Source organism: Phoenix dactylifera, chromosome 7 (assembly GCF_051530095.1).
Source record: "Phoenix dactylifera cultivar Ajwa chromosome 7, Ajwa_hap1_PhDact_Kaust_v1.1, whole genome shotgun sequence".
Classification (NCBI taxonomy): domain Eukaryota; kingdom Viridiplantae; phylum Streptophyta; class Magnoliopsida; order Arecales; family Arecaceae; genus Phoenix; species Phoenix dactylifera.
This window is the reverse complement of record NC_143196.1, coordinates 27,060,488-27,075,105: the sequence shown is the minus strand read 5'-3', so window position 1 is coordinate 27,075,105 and position 14,618 is coordinate 27,060,488. Positions and strand designations below refer to the sequence as shown.

Genomic DNA, 14,618 nt, shown 5'->3' with positions numbered 1-14,618 from the left:
TGTTGCGGAACTGGGCCTGCATCAAATCCCTCATATTATATATCTCTTCCCGCACTTTAGCCGTCATGTCTGTTACGGCGGTCAAGGATGGCACCAATGCAGAGGATGGAGTGGGAGCAGGAGTGGGTGCAGGAGTGGGAGCTGGCACGGAACCTCGGAGCTCCCGGAGCAGCTCGTCTCTCAAATCTCGGACGATCTCCTGCCGCAGCTCCCGGAGCTGCTCTGGATCAATACGGACCTCCATAGGTGGTGGAGCTGAGGAGGAAGGTCCGGCAGAGGTAGTAGGAGCAGGAGGAGTGGATGGAAGGTCTGGATGGTCTGGGGAGTCTGGGTAGTCAAAATCTGGCTCAGGACTGGGTGATGGTCTGGTGGTCTGAGCAGTGAGAGTGGACTTCCTAACCCAGATCCCGTCTTTCTTCCGAAATTCCATCCTGTGCATGGTCCCCGTACCCAAGCGATCAGTCCATCGCAAGGCACGAGAGGGTTCCCTCTCAGGAATGGAAATTTCGTACTGCCTGAACAGGAGAGTGAATATCATCCCGTATGGGAGGGAGAGCCTAGGTCTATCCAGGGGCTCACACATATACCTATAAATGAGCTTGGGGAAGTTGACCGGGGTGTCCTGAAGAATGTAAGACATAATAGCTAGGTCCCTCTCATTCACAAAATCAAATCTCCCTGTCTTAGGGAAGATGGACCTGGACAAAATGCTCAAAAGGATTCTCACTTCAATAGGAAGTGAGCTAGCAGATACTTCATCTAGGGGGGACTGAGGTGGCTGCCCTAAGACGATCGTAAGGGCCTCAAATCTATCCTCAGGATGTGCAGGAGCTACCCCTACTAATGGAAGGTGGAGGATATGGGCAATGAGATCCTCCGTGACACGTAATGGGACACCTAATACGGTGCCCTCAATACCTCCATCTCCCCGATGGACGGTACTGTAGAACTCTTGAACTAGGCCAGGATAGGTGGGAAGGTCCAAGGTGAGGAAGTACTCTAGACCCTGGGCTCTAAGCCTATCGCCTATGGTGAATCCTTCCCGGGAGAGGAAGTCGAAATCGACATACCTCCCGGTGGAGACGGCCTTCCCGGCCAATGGTCTAACATGAACCACCCTAGGCGGGGAACGATCCGGAGGTGGTTGCCTCGCGGGATCATGCCGCGCCTTGGAGCGCCGCTCGGGAACGGCCGCGGGACGGGACCTCTTCCTAACGACGGCCTTACGAGGCATCTTGACCTAAACGGGAAGAAAATACCTTGAGGACGATGAAGGACGGACAGAGGAAGCTCGGGACGGACCGGAAATGACCTAGGAACGGACGGAAACTCAATGTCCGGCGAAGAATCGACGGGAGAAGGCCTAGGAGACGATCGGGGATGACCTAGGAGTCGGCTCTAGGGCTTTGTGAACAGTGGCGGCTTGAGGAAAAGTGTTTGCGAAACGACAAACCTAGGGTTAAAAAGTCGGATCCCGACTGCGAGTCGACTCCCCTGAGTCGCGAGTCGACTCGACCTCGAGTCGACTCCAGAATATGCGCGAGTCGACTCCTCCTTTGCTGCCAACTTTGCGAGTCGACTCCCGCAAATGCGCGAGTCGACTCCCCCTTAGGAGCCGGCTCTGAAACTTACTCGAGTCGTCTCTAACCTTGGCACGTATTTAAAAATCATGCTATAGCCGTGCCAAATGAGGGAAAATCACCTAATTAAGGACTGATTTGATGATCATTGAATAGAAACTCTATTTTAACCTCATCAAAATCAATTAATCTAGTGGAAACTCCCACTAGGATGGATCAATCACTCCTAATCCCCTTCTAAGCACACTAAACCTCTCTTCACTTAGGGGTTTTGTGAAAATATCTGCTAATTGATTATCAGTACACACAAAGTGGAGTGACACATCACCATTCAATACATGATCTCTTATGAAGTGATGTCTTATCTCAATGTGTTTAGTTCTTGAGTGTTGAATTGGATTTTTAGTTAGATTTATGGCACTTGTGTTATCACAATTAATGGGGATTGCATCTTGTTTAATGCCATAATTTTCTAATTGTTGTTTAATCCATAAGATTTGTGCACAACAACTCCCGGCTGCAACATATTCAGCTTCTGCAGTGGATAATGCAACCGAGTTTTGTTTCTTGCTAAACCATGAGATTAGGTTTTCTCCTAGAAATTGACAAGACCCGCTGGTACTTTTTCTATCAAGTTTACATCCAGCGAAGTCTGAATCTGTGTACCCTATTAAGTTTAGACTAGATTCTTTAGAGTACCACAGTCCTATGTTCTTAGTTCCTATTAAGTATTTAAAGATTCTTTTAACTGCAGCTAGGTGTGATTCTTTAGGATTAGCCTGATATCTAGCACACATGCACACACTAAACATAATATCAGGTCTACTTGCAGTAAGATACAGTAAAGAACCTATCATACCTCTATAAAGTTTTTGATCGACGGATTTACCTGATTCATCTTGGTCTAACTTACATGATGAGCTCATGGGGGTGCTGATTGATTTGTTTCCCTCCATATCAAACTTCTTGAGCATCTCCTTGATATATTTTGCTTGATTGATGAAGATGCCTTCTTCAGATTGTTTGATTTGAAGCCCGAGGAAGTAGTTCAGCTCTCCCATCATGCTCATCTCAAACTCACTCTGCATCAAATCAGCAAACTCTTCGCAGAGGCGATTGTTAGTAGCACCAAAAATGATATCATCAACATAAATCTGTACTAATAACATATCCTTATTTTGCTTTTTCAGAAATAATGTTGTGTCTACATTTCCCCTAGAGAATTCATGTTCTAATAGGAATTTACTAAGTCTCTCATACCATGCTCTAGGTGCTTGTTTTAACCCATAAAGTGCTTTGTTTAGTTTATACACATGATTAGGGTATTGATGGTTTTCAAAACCAGGAGGTTGTTCTACATACACCTCCTCATTAATATACCCATTTAAAAATGCACTCTTTACATCCATTTGAAATAGTTTGAAATCCTTAGAGCATGCATATGCTAATAATAGTCTAATAGCCTCAAGTCTAGCTACGGGAGCAAAGGTTTCATCAAAGTCTATACCTTCTTCTTGATTATAACCCTTTGCTACTAGTCTAGCCTTATTCCTTATAACAATTCCATTTTCATCTAGCTTATTTTTATATATCCATTTTGTACCTATAATTGGATATTCAGAAGGTCTCTCTACTAGTTCCCACACTTTGTTTCTAGTAAATTGGTTTAGTTCTTCTTGCATTGCATTTATCCAATTTACATCATTTTCGGCTTCTTCTATATGTTTGGGCTCAAAGTGTGAAACAAAGGCTAGATGATTATTCAAATTCCTAAGGGATGCTCTAGTCCTAACCGGTTGTGATGGATCATCTAGAATTAGTTCCTTAGGATGCCCATGAGCATACCTCCAAGCTTTTGTTAACCCATGATCCGCTATAGGCTCTTGGTTTGATGATTCTCCTTCAATCAACTTTTGATCATCTTGTAATCCCATCTCATCTATCTTTTCTTCAAGTATTTCAATATCATCATCAAAATTAACCTTCTTACTAGATGAGATGTCACTAGAGTCATCAAAAACTACATGTATAGATTCTTCTATAACTAGGGTTCTTTTATTAAAGACTCTATAGGCTTTACTAGTTGTAGAATAACCTAAGAATATTCCTTCATCAGATTTAGGATCAAATTTCCCTAGATTATCTTTCCCATTATTATGTACAAAACACCTACATCCAAAAACATGAAAATAGTTAACCTTTGGTTTTCTGTTTTTCCACAGTTCATATGGTGTTTTCTTTATGATGGGTCTTAATAGAACTCTATTTAATATATGGCAAGAAGTATTAATGGCTTCTCCCCAAAAGTACTTAGGGAGGTTACTTTCACATAACATCGTTCTAGCCATTTCCTCTAGTGTTCTATTTTTCCTTTCCACAACTCCATTTTGTTGTGGTGTCCTAGGTGCTGAGAAATTATGGGTTATCCCCTTTTTACTACAAAATTCATCAAATAATTGATTTTCGAATTCGGTACCATGGTCACTTCTAATAGCTATAACTGAGGATTCTCTAGCATTTGTTACTTCCTTATGGAACTTCTTAAACATAGAAAATGCTTGATCCTTATGCGCTAGAAACATGACCCATGTGTACCTAGAGTAATCATCTACTATAACTAGACCATATTTATTTCCACCTAGGCTTGTTATTCTAGTTGGACTAAATAAGTCCATATGTAATAGTTCTAATGGCCTAGAGGTAGAGACACATTTTATAGATTTAAATGAGTTCCTAGATTGTTTGCCAAATTGACATGCTTCACAAATTTTGTTCTTTTCAAATTTTAATTTTGGCAAACCTATCACGGAATCTCTTTTAACAAGTTTAGTTATTGTGTCCATGCTTGCATGACCTAACTTACGGTGCCATAACCAACTAGCATCACTTTCTTTAGTTTCATTAACAACTAAACATTGGTTATGTTTTGCTAGATCTTCTAGGTCTACCACATATACATTTCCATGTCTAATCCCTTTAAAAACTAAGCTATGATCATTAGGATTTGTTATAATGCATAGTGATGGTTTAAACATAACATCATATCCTTTATCACATAATTGACTAATGCTTAACAAGTTATGCTTAAGACCATCAACATATCTAACATTATCTATAAAAGTAGAAGGGGTGATTTGAACTTTACCAATACCAATGATGTGACCTTGGTTGTTGTCTCCAAAAGTCACAGCACCTCCCTTCTTAGCTTCAAGGGTGAAAAATTGATCTTTATCACCCGTCATGTGCCTTGAGCAGCCACTATCCAAATACCAGCAATTTTTGTTGACCTTGGCTGCAAGACACTCCTACACAAGCAAATCATGTCATCTTAGGTACCCAAGTTTTCTTGGGTCCTTCATGGTTAGTCAAGTTGGTTCCTTTTGGAACCCATACCCTTTTAATTTTTCTTTTAGTTTTACTTTTCCTAAAATTACATACATTTGCTTTATGACCTATTGTACCACAACAAAAGCAGGTTATTTTCTTAGTTTTTGTTTCCCCAGCTTTAACAAAGAAGTTACTAAGAAGTTTTTGCTTATTCCTTGGTTTATACCCTAAACCCGCTTTATTAAATACCGCACGTTGACTATTTAGTATCATGTTTAATTTTTCAGAGCTATATGTGAATTTTTCAACTATGGGTTTATATTTGTTAAGTTCTTTGGTTATTGTTTGTTTTTCGGCTTTTAGATCATTAAGTTCTTTAGTGAGATCCTTATCTAAGGTTTGTTTACATTTTTTAAATTCTGAAAATTCCTTAGTTAGTTTTTCATTTTCTTTAGTTAAGGTGTTAGTCTTTTGAGTTAATAGTTGGTTACTTGTTTTAAGTTCTATATTTTCTTTGGTGATTAAATCCTTATCCTTAACTAATTTATCGTATTTATGTAAGTATGATTGATTAGCTAATTTTAGTTCTTTATTCTTAAGATTTATGGCCTTATATTCTACCATCAGTTCATTAAATGCATCATAAAGTTCATCAAAAGAAAAATCGGAATGCGTATCGGAAGTTACCTCGTCTTCGTTGGCCATGAAGCAGAAATTGGCCTTTTCTTCTTGTTCCTCGTCAGATGAGGAGGATGATGAGTCGGAGTCGGATAGTGTAGTGACAAGAGCTTTCTTCTTCTTGTACTTACTCCCCTTCTTCAGTAAGGGGCATTCAGCTCTTATGTGACCCGGCTTCTTGCACTCGTAACACCCAATCCCCTCGTTTTCTCTTTCCTTACCTTTGTCCTTCCGGTAGAAATTTGAGGGCCCTCTCCTTTGATGATAAGACTTCTTGTGGTTGATGAATTTCTTGAATTTGCGCACAAGAAGAGCCTCACCACCATCTTCCTCATCTTCTTCTTCTTCACTGCTGCTGCTGCAAGATAAGTCCTTGTTAGAAGAAGTAGATTTTAAAGCTATTACCTTTTTCTTATGGGAAGACTCTTCCTCGTTGTGTTGTTTCATGGTGAGCTCGTGAGTCATCAGGGATCCAAGGAGCTCTTCAAGTGGAAGCTTGTTCAAGTCTTTAGCTTCTTGGATCGCCGTCACTTTAGCTTCCCAAGACCTTGGTAGACACCGAAGGATTTTCCTGACAAGATCACTGTTAGTATAACTCTTGCCAAGGCTTTTTAGGCCATTGACAATGTCAGTAAACCTAGTGAACATACTAGTGATTGTCTCATTAGAATCCATTTTAAATAGTTCATACTTATGAACCAATATATTAATTTTGGATTCTTTAACTTGATTTGTGCCCTCATGGGTCACTTCAAGCCTATCCCAGATCTCTTTTGCAGAGTTGCAAGTAGAGACCCTATTGAATTCATTTCGGTCTAAGGCACAATAAAACACGTTCATAGCCTTAGAGTTTAGTTGTGCCTTCCTCATGTCATGTTCATCCCAATCCTTTTCTAGTTTGGGTACCTTGACACCATCTATATATATGGACGGGATGTATGGGCCATTTACTACAATGGTCCACATCTCATAGTCTTGGGATTGGATGAATATTCTCATCCTAGTCTTCCAATATGAGTAGTCAGATCCATTGAAGAAAGGGGGTCTTTGGGTGGACTGACCCTCAATGTGAGAAGATCCAAATGGGGTTGTCATTTTGATCTTTTAACTCTTGAGTGGAAGAGTTTTTGGCTCTGATACCACTTGTTGCCCAGATAGACAACCCAAGAGGGGGGGGTGAATTGGGTTTTAAAATAATTTAGATAATTTAAAACGTTATGGATGATTAATTAAAAACTATTGCAAGTTATTTAATTAATTACTATGTGCTGTGAGTAATATGAAATGAGAAGAGGGAGAGACAATCAATCACAAACACAAGTTTTATAGTGGTTCGGAGCTATCCCTTGCTCCTACGTCCACTCCCCAAGTTTCTCTTGGGAATTCACTATAACCCCCTTGGATTACAGCCGGTTGTTTTGCAAGCTCACAACCAAACTTGTTGTTTTACGAGCTCACAACGAACTCGGTCGGTTTTTCCAGGCTCACCGACTAGAACCGTCACCGATTGTTTTCCCGGGCTCACAATCAAACCCTTACACACGTTGGTTTTAAAACCGGCTCACCAACCAACCTTGAACCCCTTGATTCAATCCCCTGATTGAATCAAGTAAATACACGAGATGGAAGAAAACAGAAAATAGCTTCTCAAAAAGCAGATTTAAAACAATATAATCGTAAAGGAGTTAGAAGCCCTCAAACGCTTTTAAGATGGTGAAGAGGTGTGGCTTCTGGAACTCCGGTCTCCTCTTGAAAGAGTGGTCGACTTGAAAGCAGGAGGAGGAAGCTTTGAATGCTGGGAAGATGTTGGTGGAGCAGTAAATGCAGATCTCCCCTTTTTCTCGTTTAAGAGCACTTGCAAAGCTTGAAAACTCGAATGCTTGGAGTGGAATGTGTATTCTCTGTCTTGCTACAGTCTTCTGTGGCTATTTAAGCCAACCCCCACGGAAACTAGCCGTTACTCTACTTTTTCTGGCTGTTCTGCACACTCTGCGCAGCCTGACAATGTGACCGTTGGTGGGTTGGAGTCGACTCGCGCGATCAGGAATCGACTCGGCTGTAGCAGGAGTCGACTCGAGCTTTTCCGGAGTCGACTCGGCAACTGTTCCAAGTTTGAATTAAAGTTGCCGTCTTGACTGGGAGTCGACTCGTCTTGACCCGGAGTCGACTCGCCAACTTCTGGCGCTGACCTGGCAATTTTGGAGTCTGCTCATCCTCTGAAGTCCGTGGACCCAAATTTGAATTTTGTCCACTCGAGTCGACTCGTCTATCTTGGGAGTCGACTCGAATCTCAGAGCCCGAACTCCCGATTCTCTGACTTTTGGCTCATCCAGTCTTGGAGTCGACTCGAACTTTCTTGGAGTCGACTCGGCTCTCAGTTTCCGAAAGTTGGTCTTCTGCCTTTTGACGTGAAGCTTGTCTTGGAGTCGACTCGAGCTGTCTGGGAGTCGACTCGAATCTCAGAGCCCGAACTCCCGATTCTCTGACTTTTGGCTCATCCAGTCTTGGAGTCGACTCGAACTTTCTTGGAGTCGACTCGGCTCTCAGTTTCCGAAAGTTGGTCTTCTGCCTTTTGACGTGAAGCTTGTCTTGGAGTCGACTCGAGCTGTCTGGGAGTCGACTCGAATCTCAGAGGCAGTAACATGGTTTTCTGTCTGTCGATGGTCGCACAGTCTTGGAGTCGACTCGCGTACTGCGGGAGTCGACTCGAATCTCAGAGTCCATAAAACGCTCTCTGACTTTTTCTTTGTGTACCGCTGGGAGTCGACTCGCGTTCCACTGGAGTCGACTCGAATCTAAGATCTGAAAAACTGCTCTTTTATCCTTCTGTCTGTTTTCAGTCGGAGTCGACTCATACTGATTAGGAGTCGACTCGAGCTCGTGCCAGTGACCTTGATACGCTTGGAGTCGACTCGTGAAACTCGGGAGTCGACTCGAATCTCAGACATTGGTTCATGCAGAGTTCTTAACTTATCCAAAAGGTTATGAACCAAGTCTAGAGACACTGAGCAGGATTTTCACTGAAACACTCAATTGAATTCATTAGTAATCACACGATATACTCAAATGCTTTGAGCTCATCAAAATCAAACGGGGTTTTAATCAATCACTCCACAGTATGTATGAAGAAACCTCTTTGCAAGACACAAACTGCTTGCCATTTGGGCTGGAAATGTGTGTTCACAAGTACAGGAAATTATAGGTAAGACACTCATCAATTGACCACAAACTGAAATGCATTGATAATCTAGAAGATAGCATATAATTAAACATCATCTCCTATAAATCATCATGAAGTAGCTAGACATTAAATTAATGCACATGTTTCAACAAAGATAGCATACAGAAATTCTATGCGACATTATTATCAATAAATCACAAAGAGAGAGAAGGAAAATGAATAAGAGTGCAGGGTTATATATATCTGTTATTCTTCCATGTCCAGATAAATCATGACTAGATAACCTATAAGCTTAACCATCACAGGAATGATAGATGTTTGAGAAGTTCAACAGCATAGTCAGACTGACTTGGAAAGCTTGAAAATAGTTTGACATGCAGCTCATCCTATGCAAAAGAATTGTTACAAACCTGTAACTTAAGTCCAGACAAGTAGAATCAGAACGTGGCTCAAACAGGAATTGGAAAAAGCATCAAATAAAAAAGTACAATATCTGGAAAAAAATCATCAGCGTTTAAGACTGAATCAAGGATTTAGGTATTGCTTGCCATGTACATGCCGACCAGGGGTCTGCACAGCATGTGCCACAAGCCATGTAATGCCAACACTTGGCATGGGCCAGCCCACTGGGCGTCATGGCAATAGCAGTCGACATGGTTTGGCATTAATAGTTATGGGCCTGTGCATGGGCATGGGCTTTTTTTCCCTTTTTGGGAATAGCATACTTTAAACATTTCCTGGTCTTGTTAAAAGTCATTTCATGCATTAAAACAAAAATTTAAAGCAATATATAGTGTCATATAATCAAGAAAAGATGACATGTATCCATGCAAGAAAAGATGACATGTATCCATGCTGGATATAATGCAATGCGTCATTTATGCAAATACAACATCCTAACAATGCATTAACATTTCTTCAAGGACGATACATCATAAAAATAGACAAAAATCATTCATAACAAAAAGAAGAATTGGTGTTTGAGATTTGAAAAAGATTAAGGCATGTATAGAGACTAAATATCATAGTTATTAAACTCAGAAAGGATAGGCCAGTCAAACCAAAACACTGGAGAACCGGACCCCTGGCCAGTCTGATACCCTAACAGGACTGTGTATCCATTTAATCTCACAAGGATTGGGCACCACAACCCCGCGCGCTCTCCCTTCCTCTCCCACTCCCTCCTTTGCTTCTCCCCACTTGAATAATGGTGTTTAAAGTGGGTTTCAAACTACTGATCTATGGTTCAATGTAGGTCTTCTTAACCACAGCACCAACACTTGCTTTTGTTTAATCAGGATACTTTGTTATACTTATCAAATCATTAGATGAAGCTATTTTAACCAAATTTTGAAACTTTGAAATCGGTTACTTCCAAAAGACATAATTTTCTGGGTAAATTATGTTTTTAGTCTTCCAAGTTTAGGTTGCATTTTTACATGGTCCCTAAACTTCAAAACCCCTAATTAGGTCCTTAGAGTTTCACTTGTGTTTTAATGTCATCCTTCCAGCCAATTTCCGACATCGGAAAGTTGCATATAATGCACATGCGGCGTTCTTTTCCTTGTTGGCACCAATGTCAGCATATGAGTGATGATGTGGCATAACAGGTGGAAATTTTTATTTTGATGATGCAACATATAGGTGATGACGTGGTATATGCGTGATGAGATGGCACACAGCATGTGCCACAGTGGAATTGTTTTTCCAAAAGCTTCCAATCGCTGAGTGCCACATCATCACCCATATGCCATGTCATTACCCATGTACCACATCATCACCTATCTACCATAAATTATGCTTTTGGTCCTCTTAAATTTCACCAATATTTTTAAACGATCCTATAATTTAAAAATCTCTAATTAGGTCCCTTGATTTTCAAGTGTGGTTTAATGTAGCCCTTTTAAGTTGATTATGACCAATTTCTAATATCAAGAATGCCCGATAACCCCCAATTAGAACCCATATGCCCCCCTCCTCTTTCTCAACCTCTTCCCTATCTTCAGCACCCAACCCCCTTCTCCTCCTCGTCGTCCTTCTCCATCCTCGACATCACCCCCCCATGCCCTCTCCTCCTCTGTCGGCCTCGGTGACAACCGAACCCCCCCACCCTCGGCAATCACCAAGCCCCCCCCCTCGTGATGACCCAGCCTTCCTGCATCTTGGCACAACCCTCCTTTTGCTCTGCCTTCGCCGTGGCACTACGCCCGCTCTGCCCCAACCTCCTCCATTGGGTCCTCTCGCCCTTCCTCCATCGTTGAGCCTATCACTGCCTCCCTCTAGTCGAGCATGTCATCGCGCGGCCTTCCTCCTCCTCCTCGTGCGACCCGCCGCCTCTCTCTCTTATCCCATTAGTAAGGAAACGAACATCACATATGCATCACGTAGAACTTTTCGGTGCTAGAAACTGGCTAGAATCAACCAAAAAGGCTATACTAACTTGAAAATTGAGGAACCTAATTATAGATTTTTAAACTATAAGGACTATGTAAAAGCATTTGTGAAATTTGGCGGACTAAAAGCATAATTTATGGTATATGGGTGATGATACGATATATGGGTGATGATGTGGCACTCAGTGATTGGATACTTTTGGATGGAAATTTTTACTGTGGCACATGTCCGGAGCCACATCACCAACCCATATCCCACATTATCATTCATATGCCACATCATTACCCATATGCCGCAACATCAAAATAAAAATTTTCATTTGTTATGCCATGTCATCACCCCTATGTTGATAATGGTGCCAGCAAGGAAAAAATGCCACGTGTGCATCACGTGCAACTTTCCGATGCCGGAAATTGGTTGAAATTGGGTGGACGGATGACATTAAAACAATTGACACTCTAAGGACCTAAGTAGAAGTTTTTGAAGTTTAGGGACCGTTTAAAAATGCAACTTAAGCTTGGATGACAAAAAAATATAATTTACAAAAAGAAACATATATACTTGTTTTATCTTTTGGATATTTTCAAAACTTTATTTTCATCATAAAACAATGTTGACAAGTATCCTGCATTTTCCTATATTATATATTTTAACAATTTTTGATAAAAATTAAATGATTCATGATCATTTTTTACTAATATTATAACTAAAGGATTGCATAGAGTGTTGATACATGTGATTTATAAAGACTATTTCATAAAAAATTATCAATAACTATACATATTTTCTTATACTAATTCTATTTTATGTTTTTTCAATTTTTAAATATTTTTAGTGCAAACTTGGTTTGACTGATTGACCCAGTGGTTAGACCAATGACCCGATGACCTGGACCCTTCGCCAAGTCGGTCTCTAGTCTGGATTTAATAACTATGCTAAATATAAGACCTTTCGTACTCGACCCTTCAGATATGGAAATGTTTGGATATAATAACATTTATGAGTTATTACTATATAAAAAACTTCCTACCATTTTAAAGTTGTTACTTTGAAACAACATCAAATTTTAAAGCTATTTATGGAATTTGTTCATGAGTTAAAGCTGGCCTTCTAATTTCAATGAATTTTGAGTTTGATTTTTTTTATTGACTCAAATAAGGGTTAGTTTCTTATATGCATGCAATATCTTAAGCAAATGAAGATCGAAATGATATTTATATAAAAAAATTCGATTTCAGTCAGTTGCTTGCTAGGTCATAAGTTGTTTGGCTATTGAGTCATACTTTTACTAAATCCCACCTACCTCCATAATCTTCAGATTAGTCAAAAAAGGGGGGGAGGGATGCAGGGGGCATGCTGAGCCACACCAAATCAGGGTAGTTTGACAGAATTCAATGCCAAGCAGTTTGCAGTGCCCCACCACCTCTATGACTCATAACTTATAGGCTTGTCATGGTATGTGCAAAGTGGCATGGTCAACATTCAAGCCCTACACAAAACTACTCATTTTATGTTAGGATAGCACATCTCTAAAGCCACAGTTCATAAAAGTACAATGACAGTGACTCTTCAAATAAAACATTACCAGAAGGATGCCTTTAAAGATGCTAATGATGAGAACATATCAATCAAATGGTTCCAATCCTTTGGAGAGTGGATTTCACATAGCAAAAACCTCAAAAGTCAAAACTACCATTAGACTTTGCAATAATTGATCTCCAGCAATTGCAATTATGCAAGATACAAAGAAAATGAAAGATATTTATTGGTTGCTTTTTGCTTGTCATATTTTCCTCTTACAATTGATAAGGTACTAAAAAGACTGTGCCAAGGATACAAGAAGGACAAGTGATATAGGTTAGAGGCATGTAGCTTTTATTCAACATGCAAAAGTAATTGGAAAGCTTGTTTACCTTGTGCAATCATGCAATGATGCTGCAAGGGAAAGAATTTGCGGATAAAATTTAGGAAAGAATTGGGATTTCCATGGTCACCTGTGTTCCATGGCTGAAAAGATTCTTTGTTTATCTTTTGATGGAGGCCATATTTTAATCTTTATCCACAAACCAGCCAGCTTATCTTCCCCTTCCAACTTATTGACATTGCATTTAGCAAATGACAAAGGGAGTTTGTGATGTGCCACAAAAGTTAGAATAATCATTTTCATAAATATGTTGATTATACCATAACAATGTCGCGGTAAATTATATAGGAAGAAGCAAAATAGCATTAAGGGTCTTGTTCCATGGTTTGAGCTCCTTTTCACTATTATCTATCAAGTTAATGTCAAGCAATTGAGGAACAGGTATACTAGAGGAGGTGTATGATGTTCTTGGTGGGTGCAGGACCTGGTACCCGAAACCTTAGCAACATTAGTTATAAACACGGTGACTCTTATAATGAGAAGATATTGCATATTTGGAAATGCAAAAGGCTTCCCAACTTATACCTATTTTTATGGTCATTTATAGCACATTAAATAAATACTATCCTATATCTTTCGTGCACAACTCATTGAATGTACACAAACTGTATATTCATGGTGGTACACGCATTCTTGCATGTATGTACGTGGTGTACGATGCAAGTATGTGCTTGAGGGTGGGTAGGCGTGTGTGGGTGTGTTTGTCTCTATATGAATAGAAGATGGATAGATATGTCTGATTGCGCATAATGTACTTGTGGCCATATGTACATTTTGGCCATATTTATAGGGTATAATTACTAAAATTACTAAATCTAACATCAACATATAGTAAATTCTAAATATTTTCTCTTGTGCATCTATATTTGTGTACATATTTGATCCTAATATAGTTATTTTCAGAGGTGCAACTGGTATATTATATTATCGCAGGATACCTGTCAAGTTTAAAGAAAAATTTTATTGTACATCCTCATGACCAACCATGTTTTATAGTACAGAATATTGGGCAGCTAGAAAACATTATGTGCATGAGACGGTTTAGCCAAAATAAAAATTTTGAGATAGATATATAGTAATTTAAGAAAAGATAGAATAAGAAATAAAGTCATAATCAATCTGTCTATGGAAGGGAGTGACCAGGAATGAGAAAATAAACTTTTTGATGCTTCATATAAATATAACTCATAAAATATTAGAAAATCTCAAAATAGTTTTAAGAAGAGTGCTTCAAAATGCAGGAGAACATAAAGAGTTTTAATTATACAAGAAAATTCTGCTGCCACCAGCATAGAAGATATAATTAATTATATCATCAAAGTAGACTGCATCGATCCCAATTTAAGATACTATCGGAGTGAAATAAGGGATCCAAGGAAGAACAGTGGCTAGATTTTATTAGTAACAAGTAAATACTTTGTATGTAAGAAAATTGAGATGTTGTGGGGATAAACACCAATCAAAAGACATGAGACAATCCAAATGCACTTGATCATGATCTTTAAATCGTTCGCTGTACAATGCAAAAAAAAAA

General features: G+C 39.7%; 1 protein-coding gene across 9 annotated transcripts in view; it reads right to left on the bottom strand.

The window, feature by feature from the left end:
• The window catches only part of LOC120111032 (uncharacterized), a 35,202-nt gene that overhangs the window by 19,574 nt on the left and 1,010 nt on the right, over positions 1 to 14,618 (bottom strand). For 7 of the 9 annotated variants that reach the window (XM_089924380.1, XM_089924381.1, XM_089924384.1 and 4 more), the window contains exons 2-3: positions 14,541 to 14,597; positions 8,708 to 8,751 (exon numbers count right to left, since the gene is read on the bottom strand). In XM_089924380.1, coding sequence (XP_089780506.1) covers positions 8,708 to 8,751; positions 14,541 to 14,597 — 101 coding nt within the window. Of the gene's footprint in view, positions 1 to 8,707; positions 8,752 to 14,500; positions 14,598 to 14,618 lie in introns of all 9 variants that reach the window. The other 2 variants (XM_089924382.1, XM_089924378.1) reach the window with 2 other exon arrangements.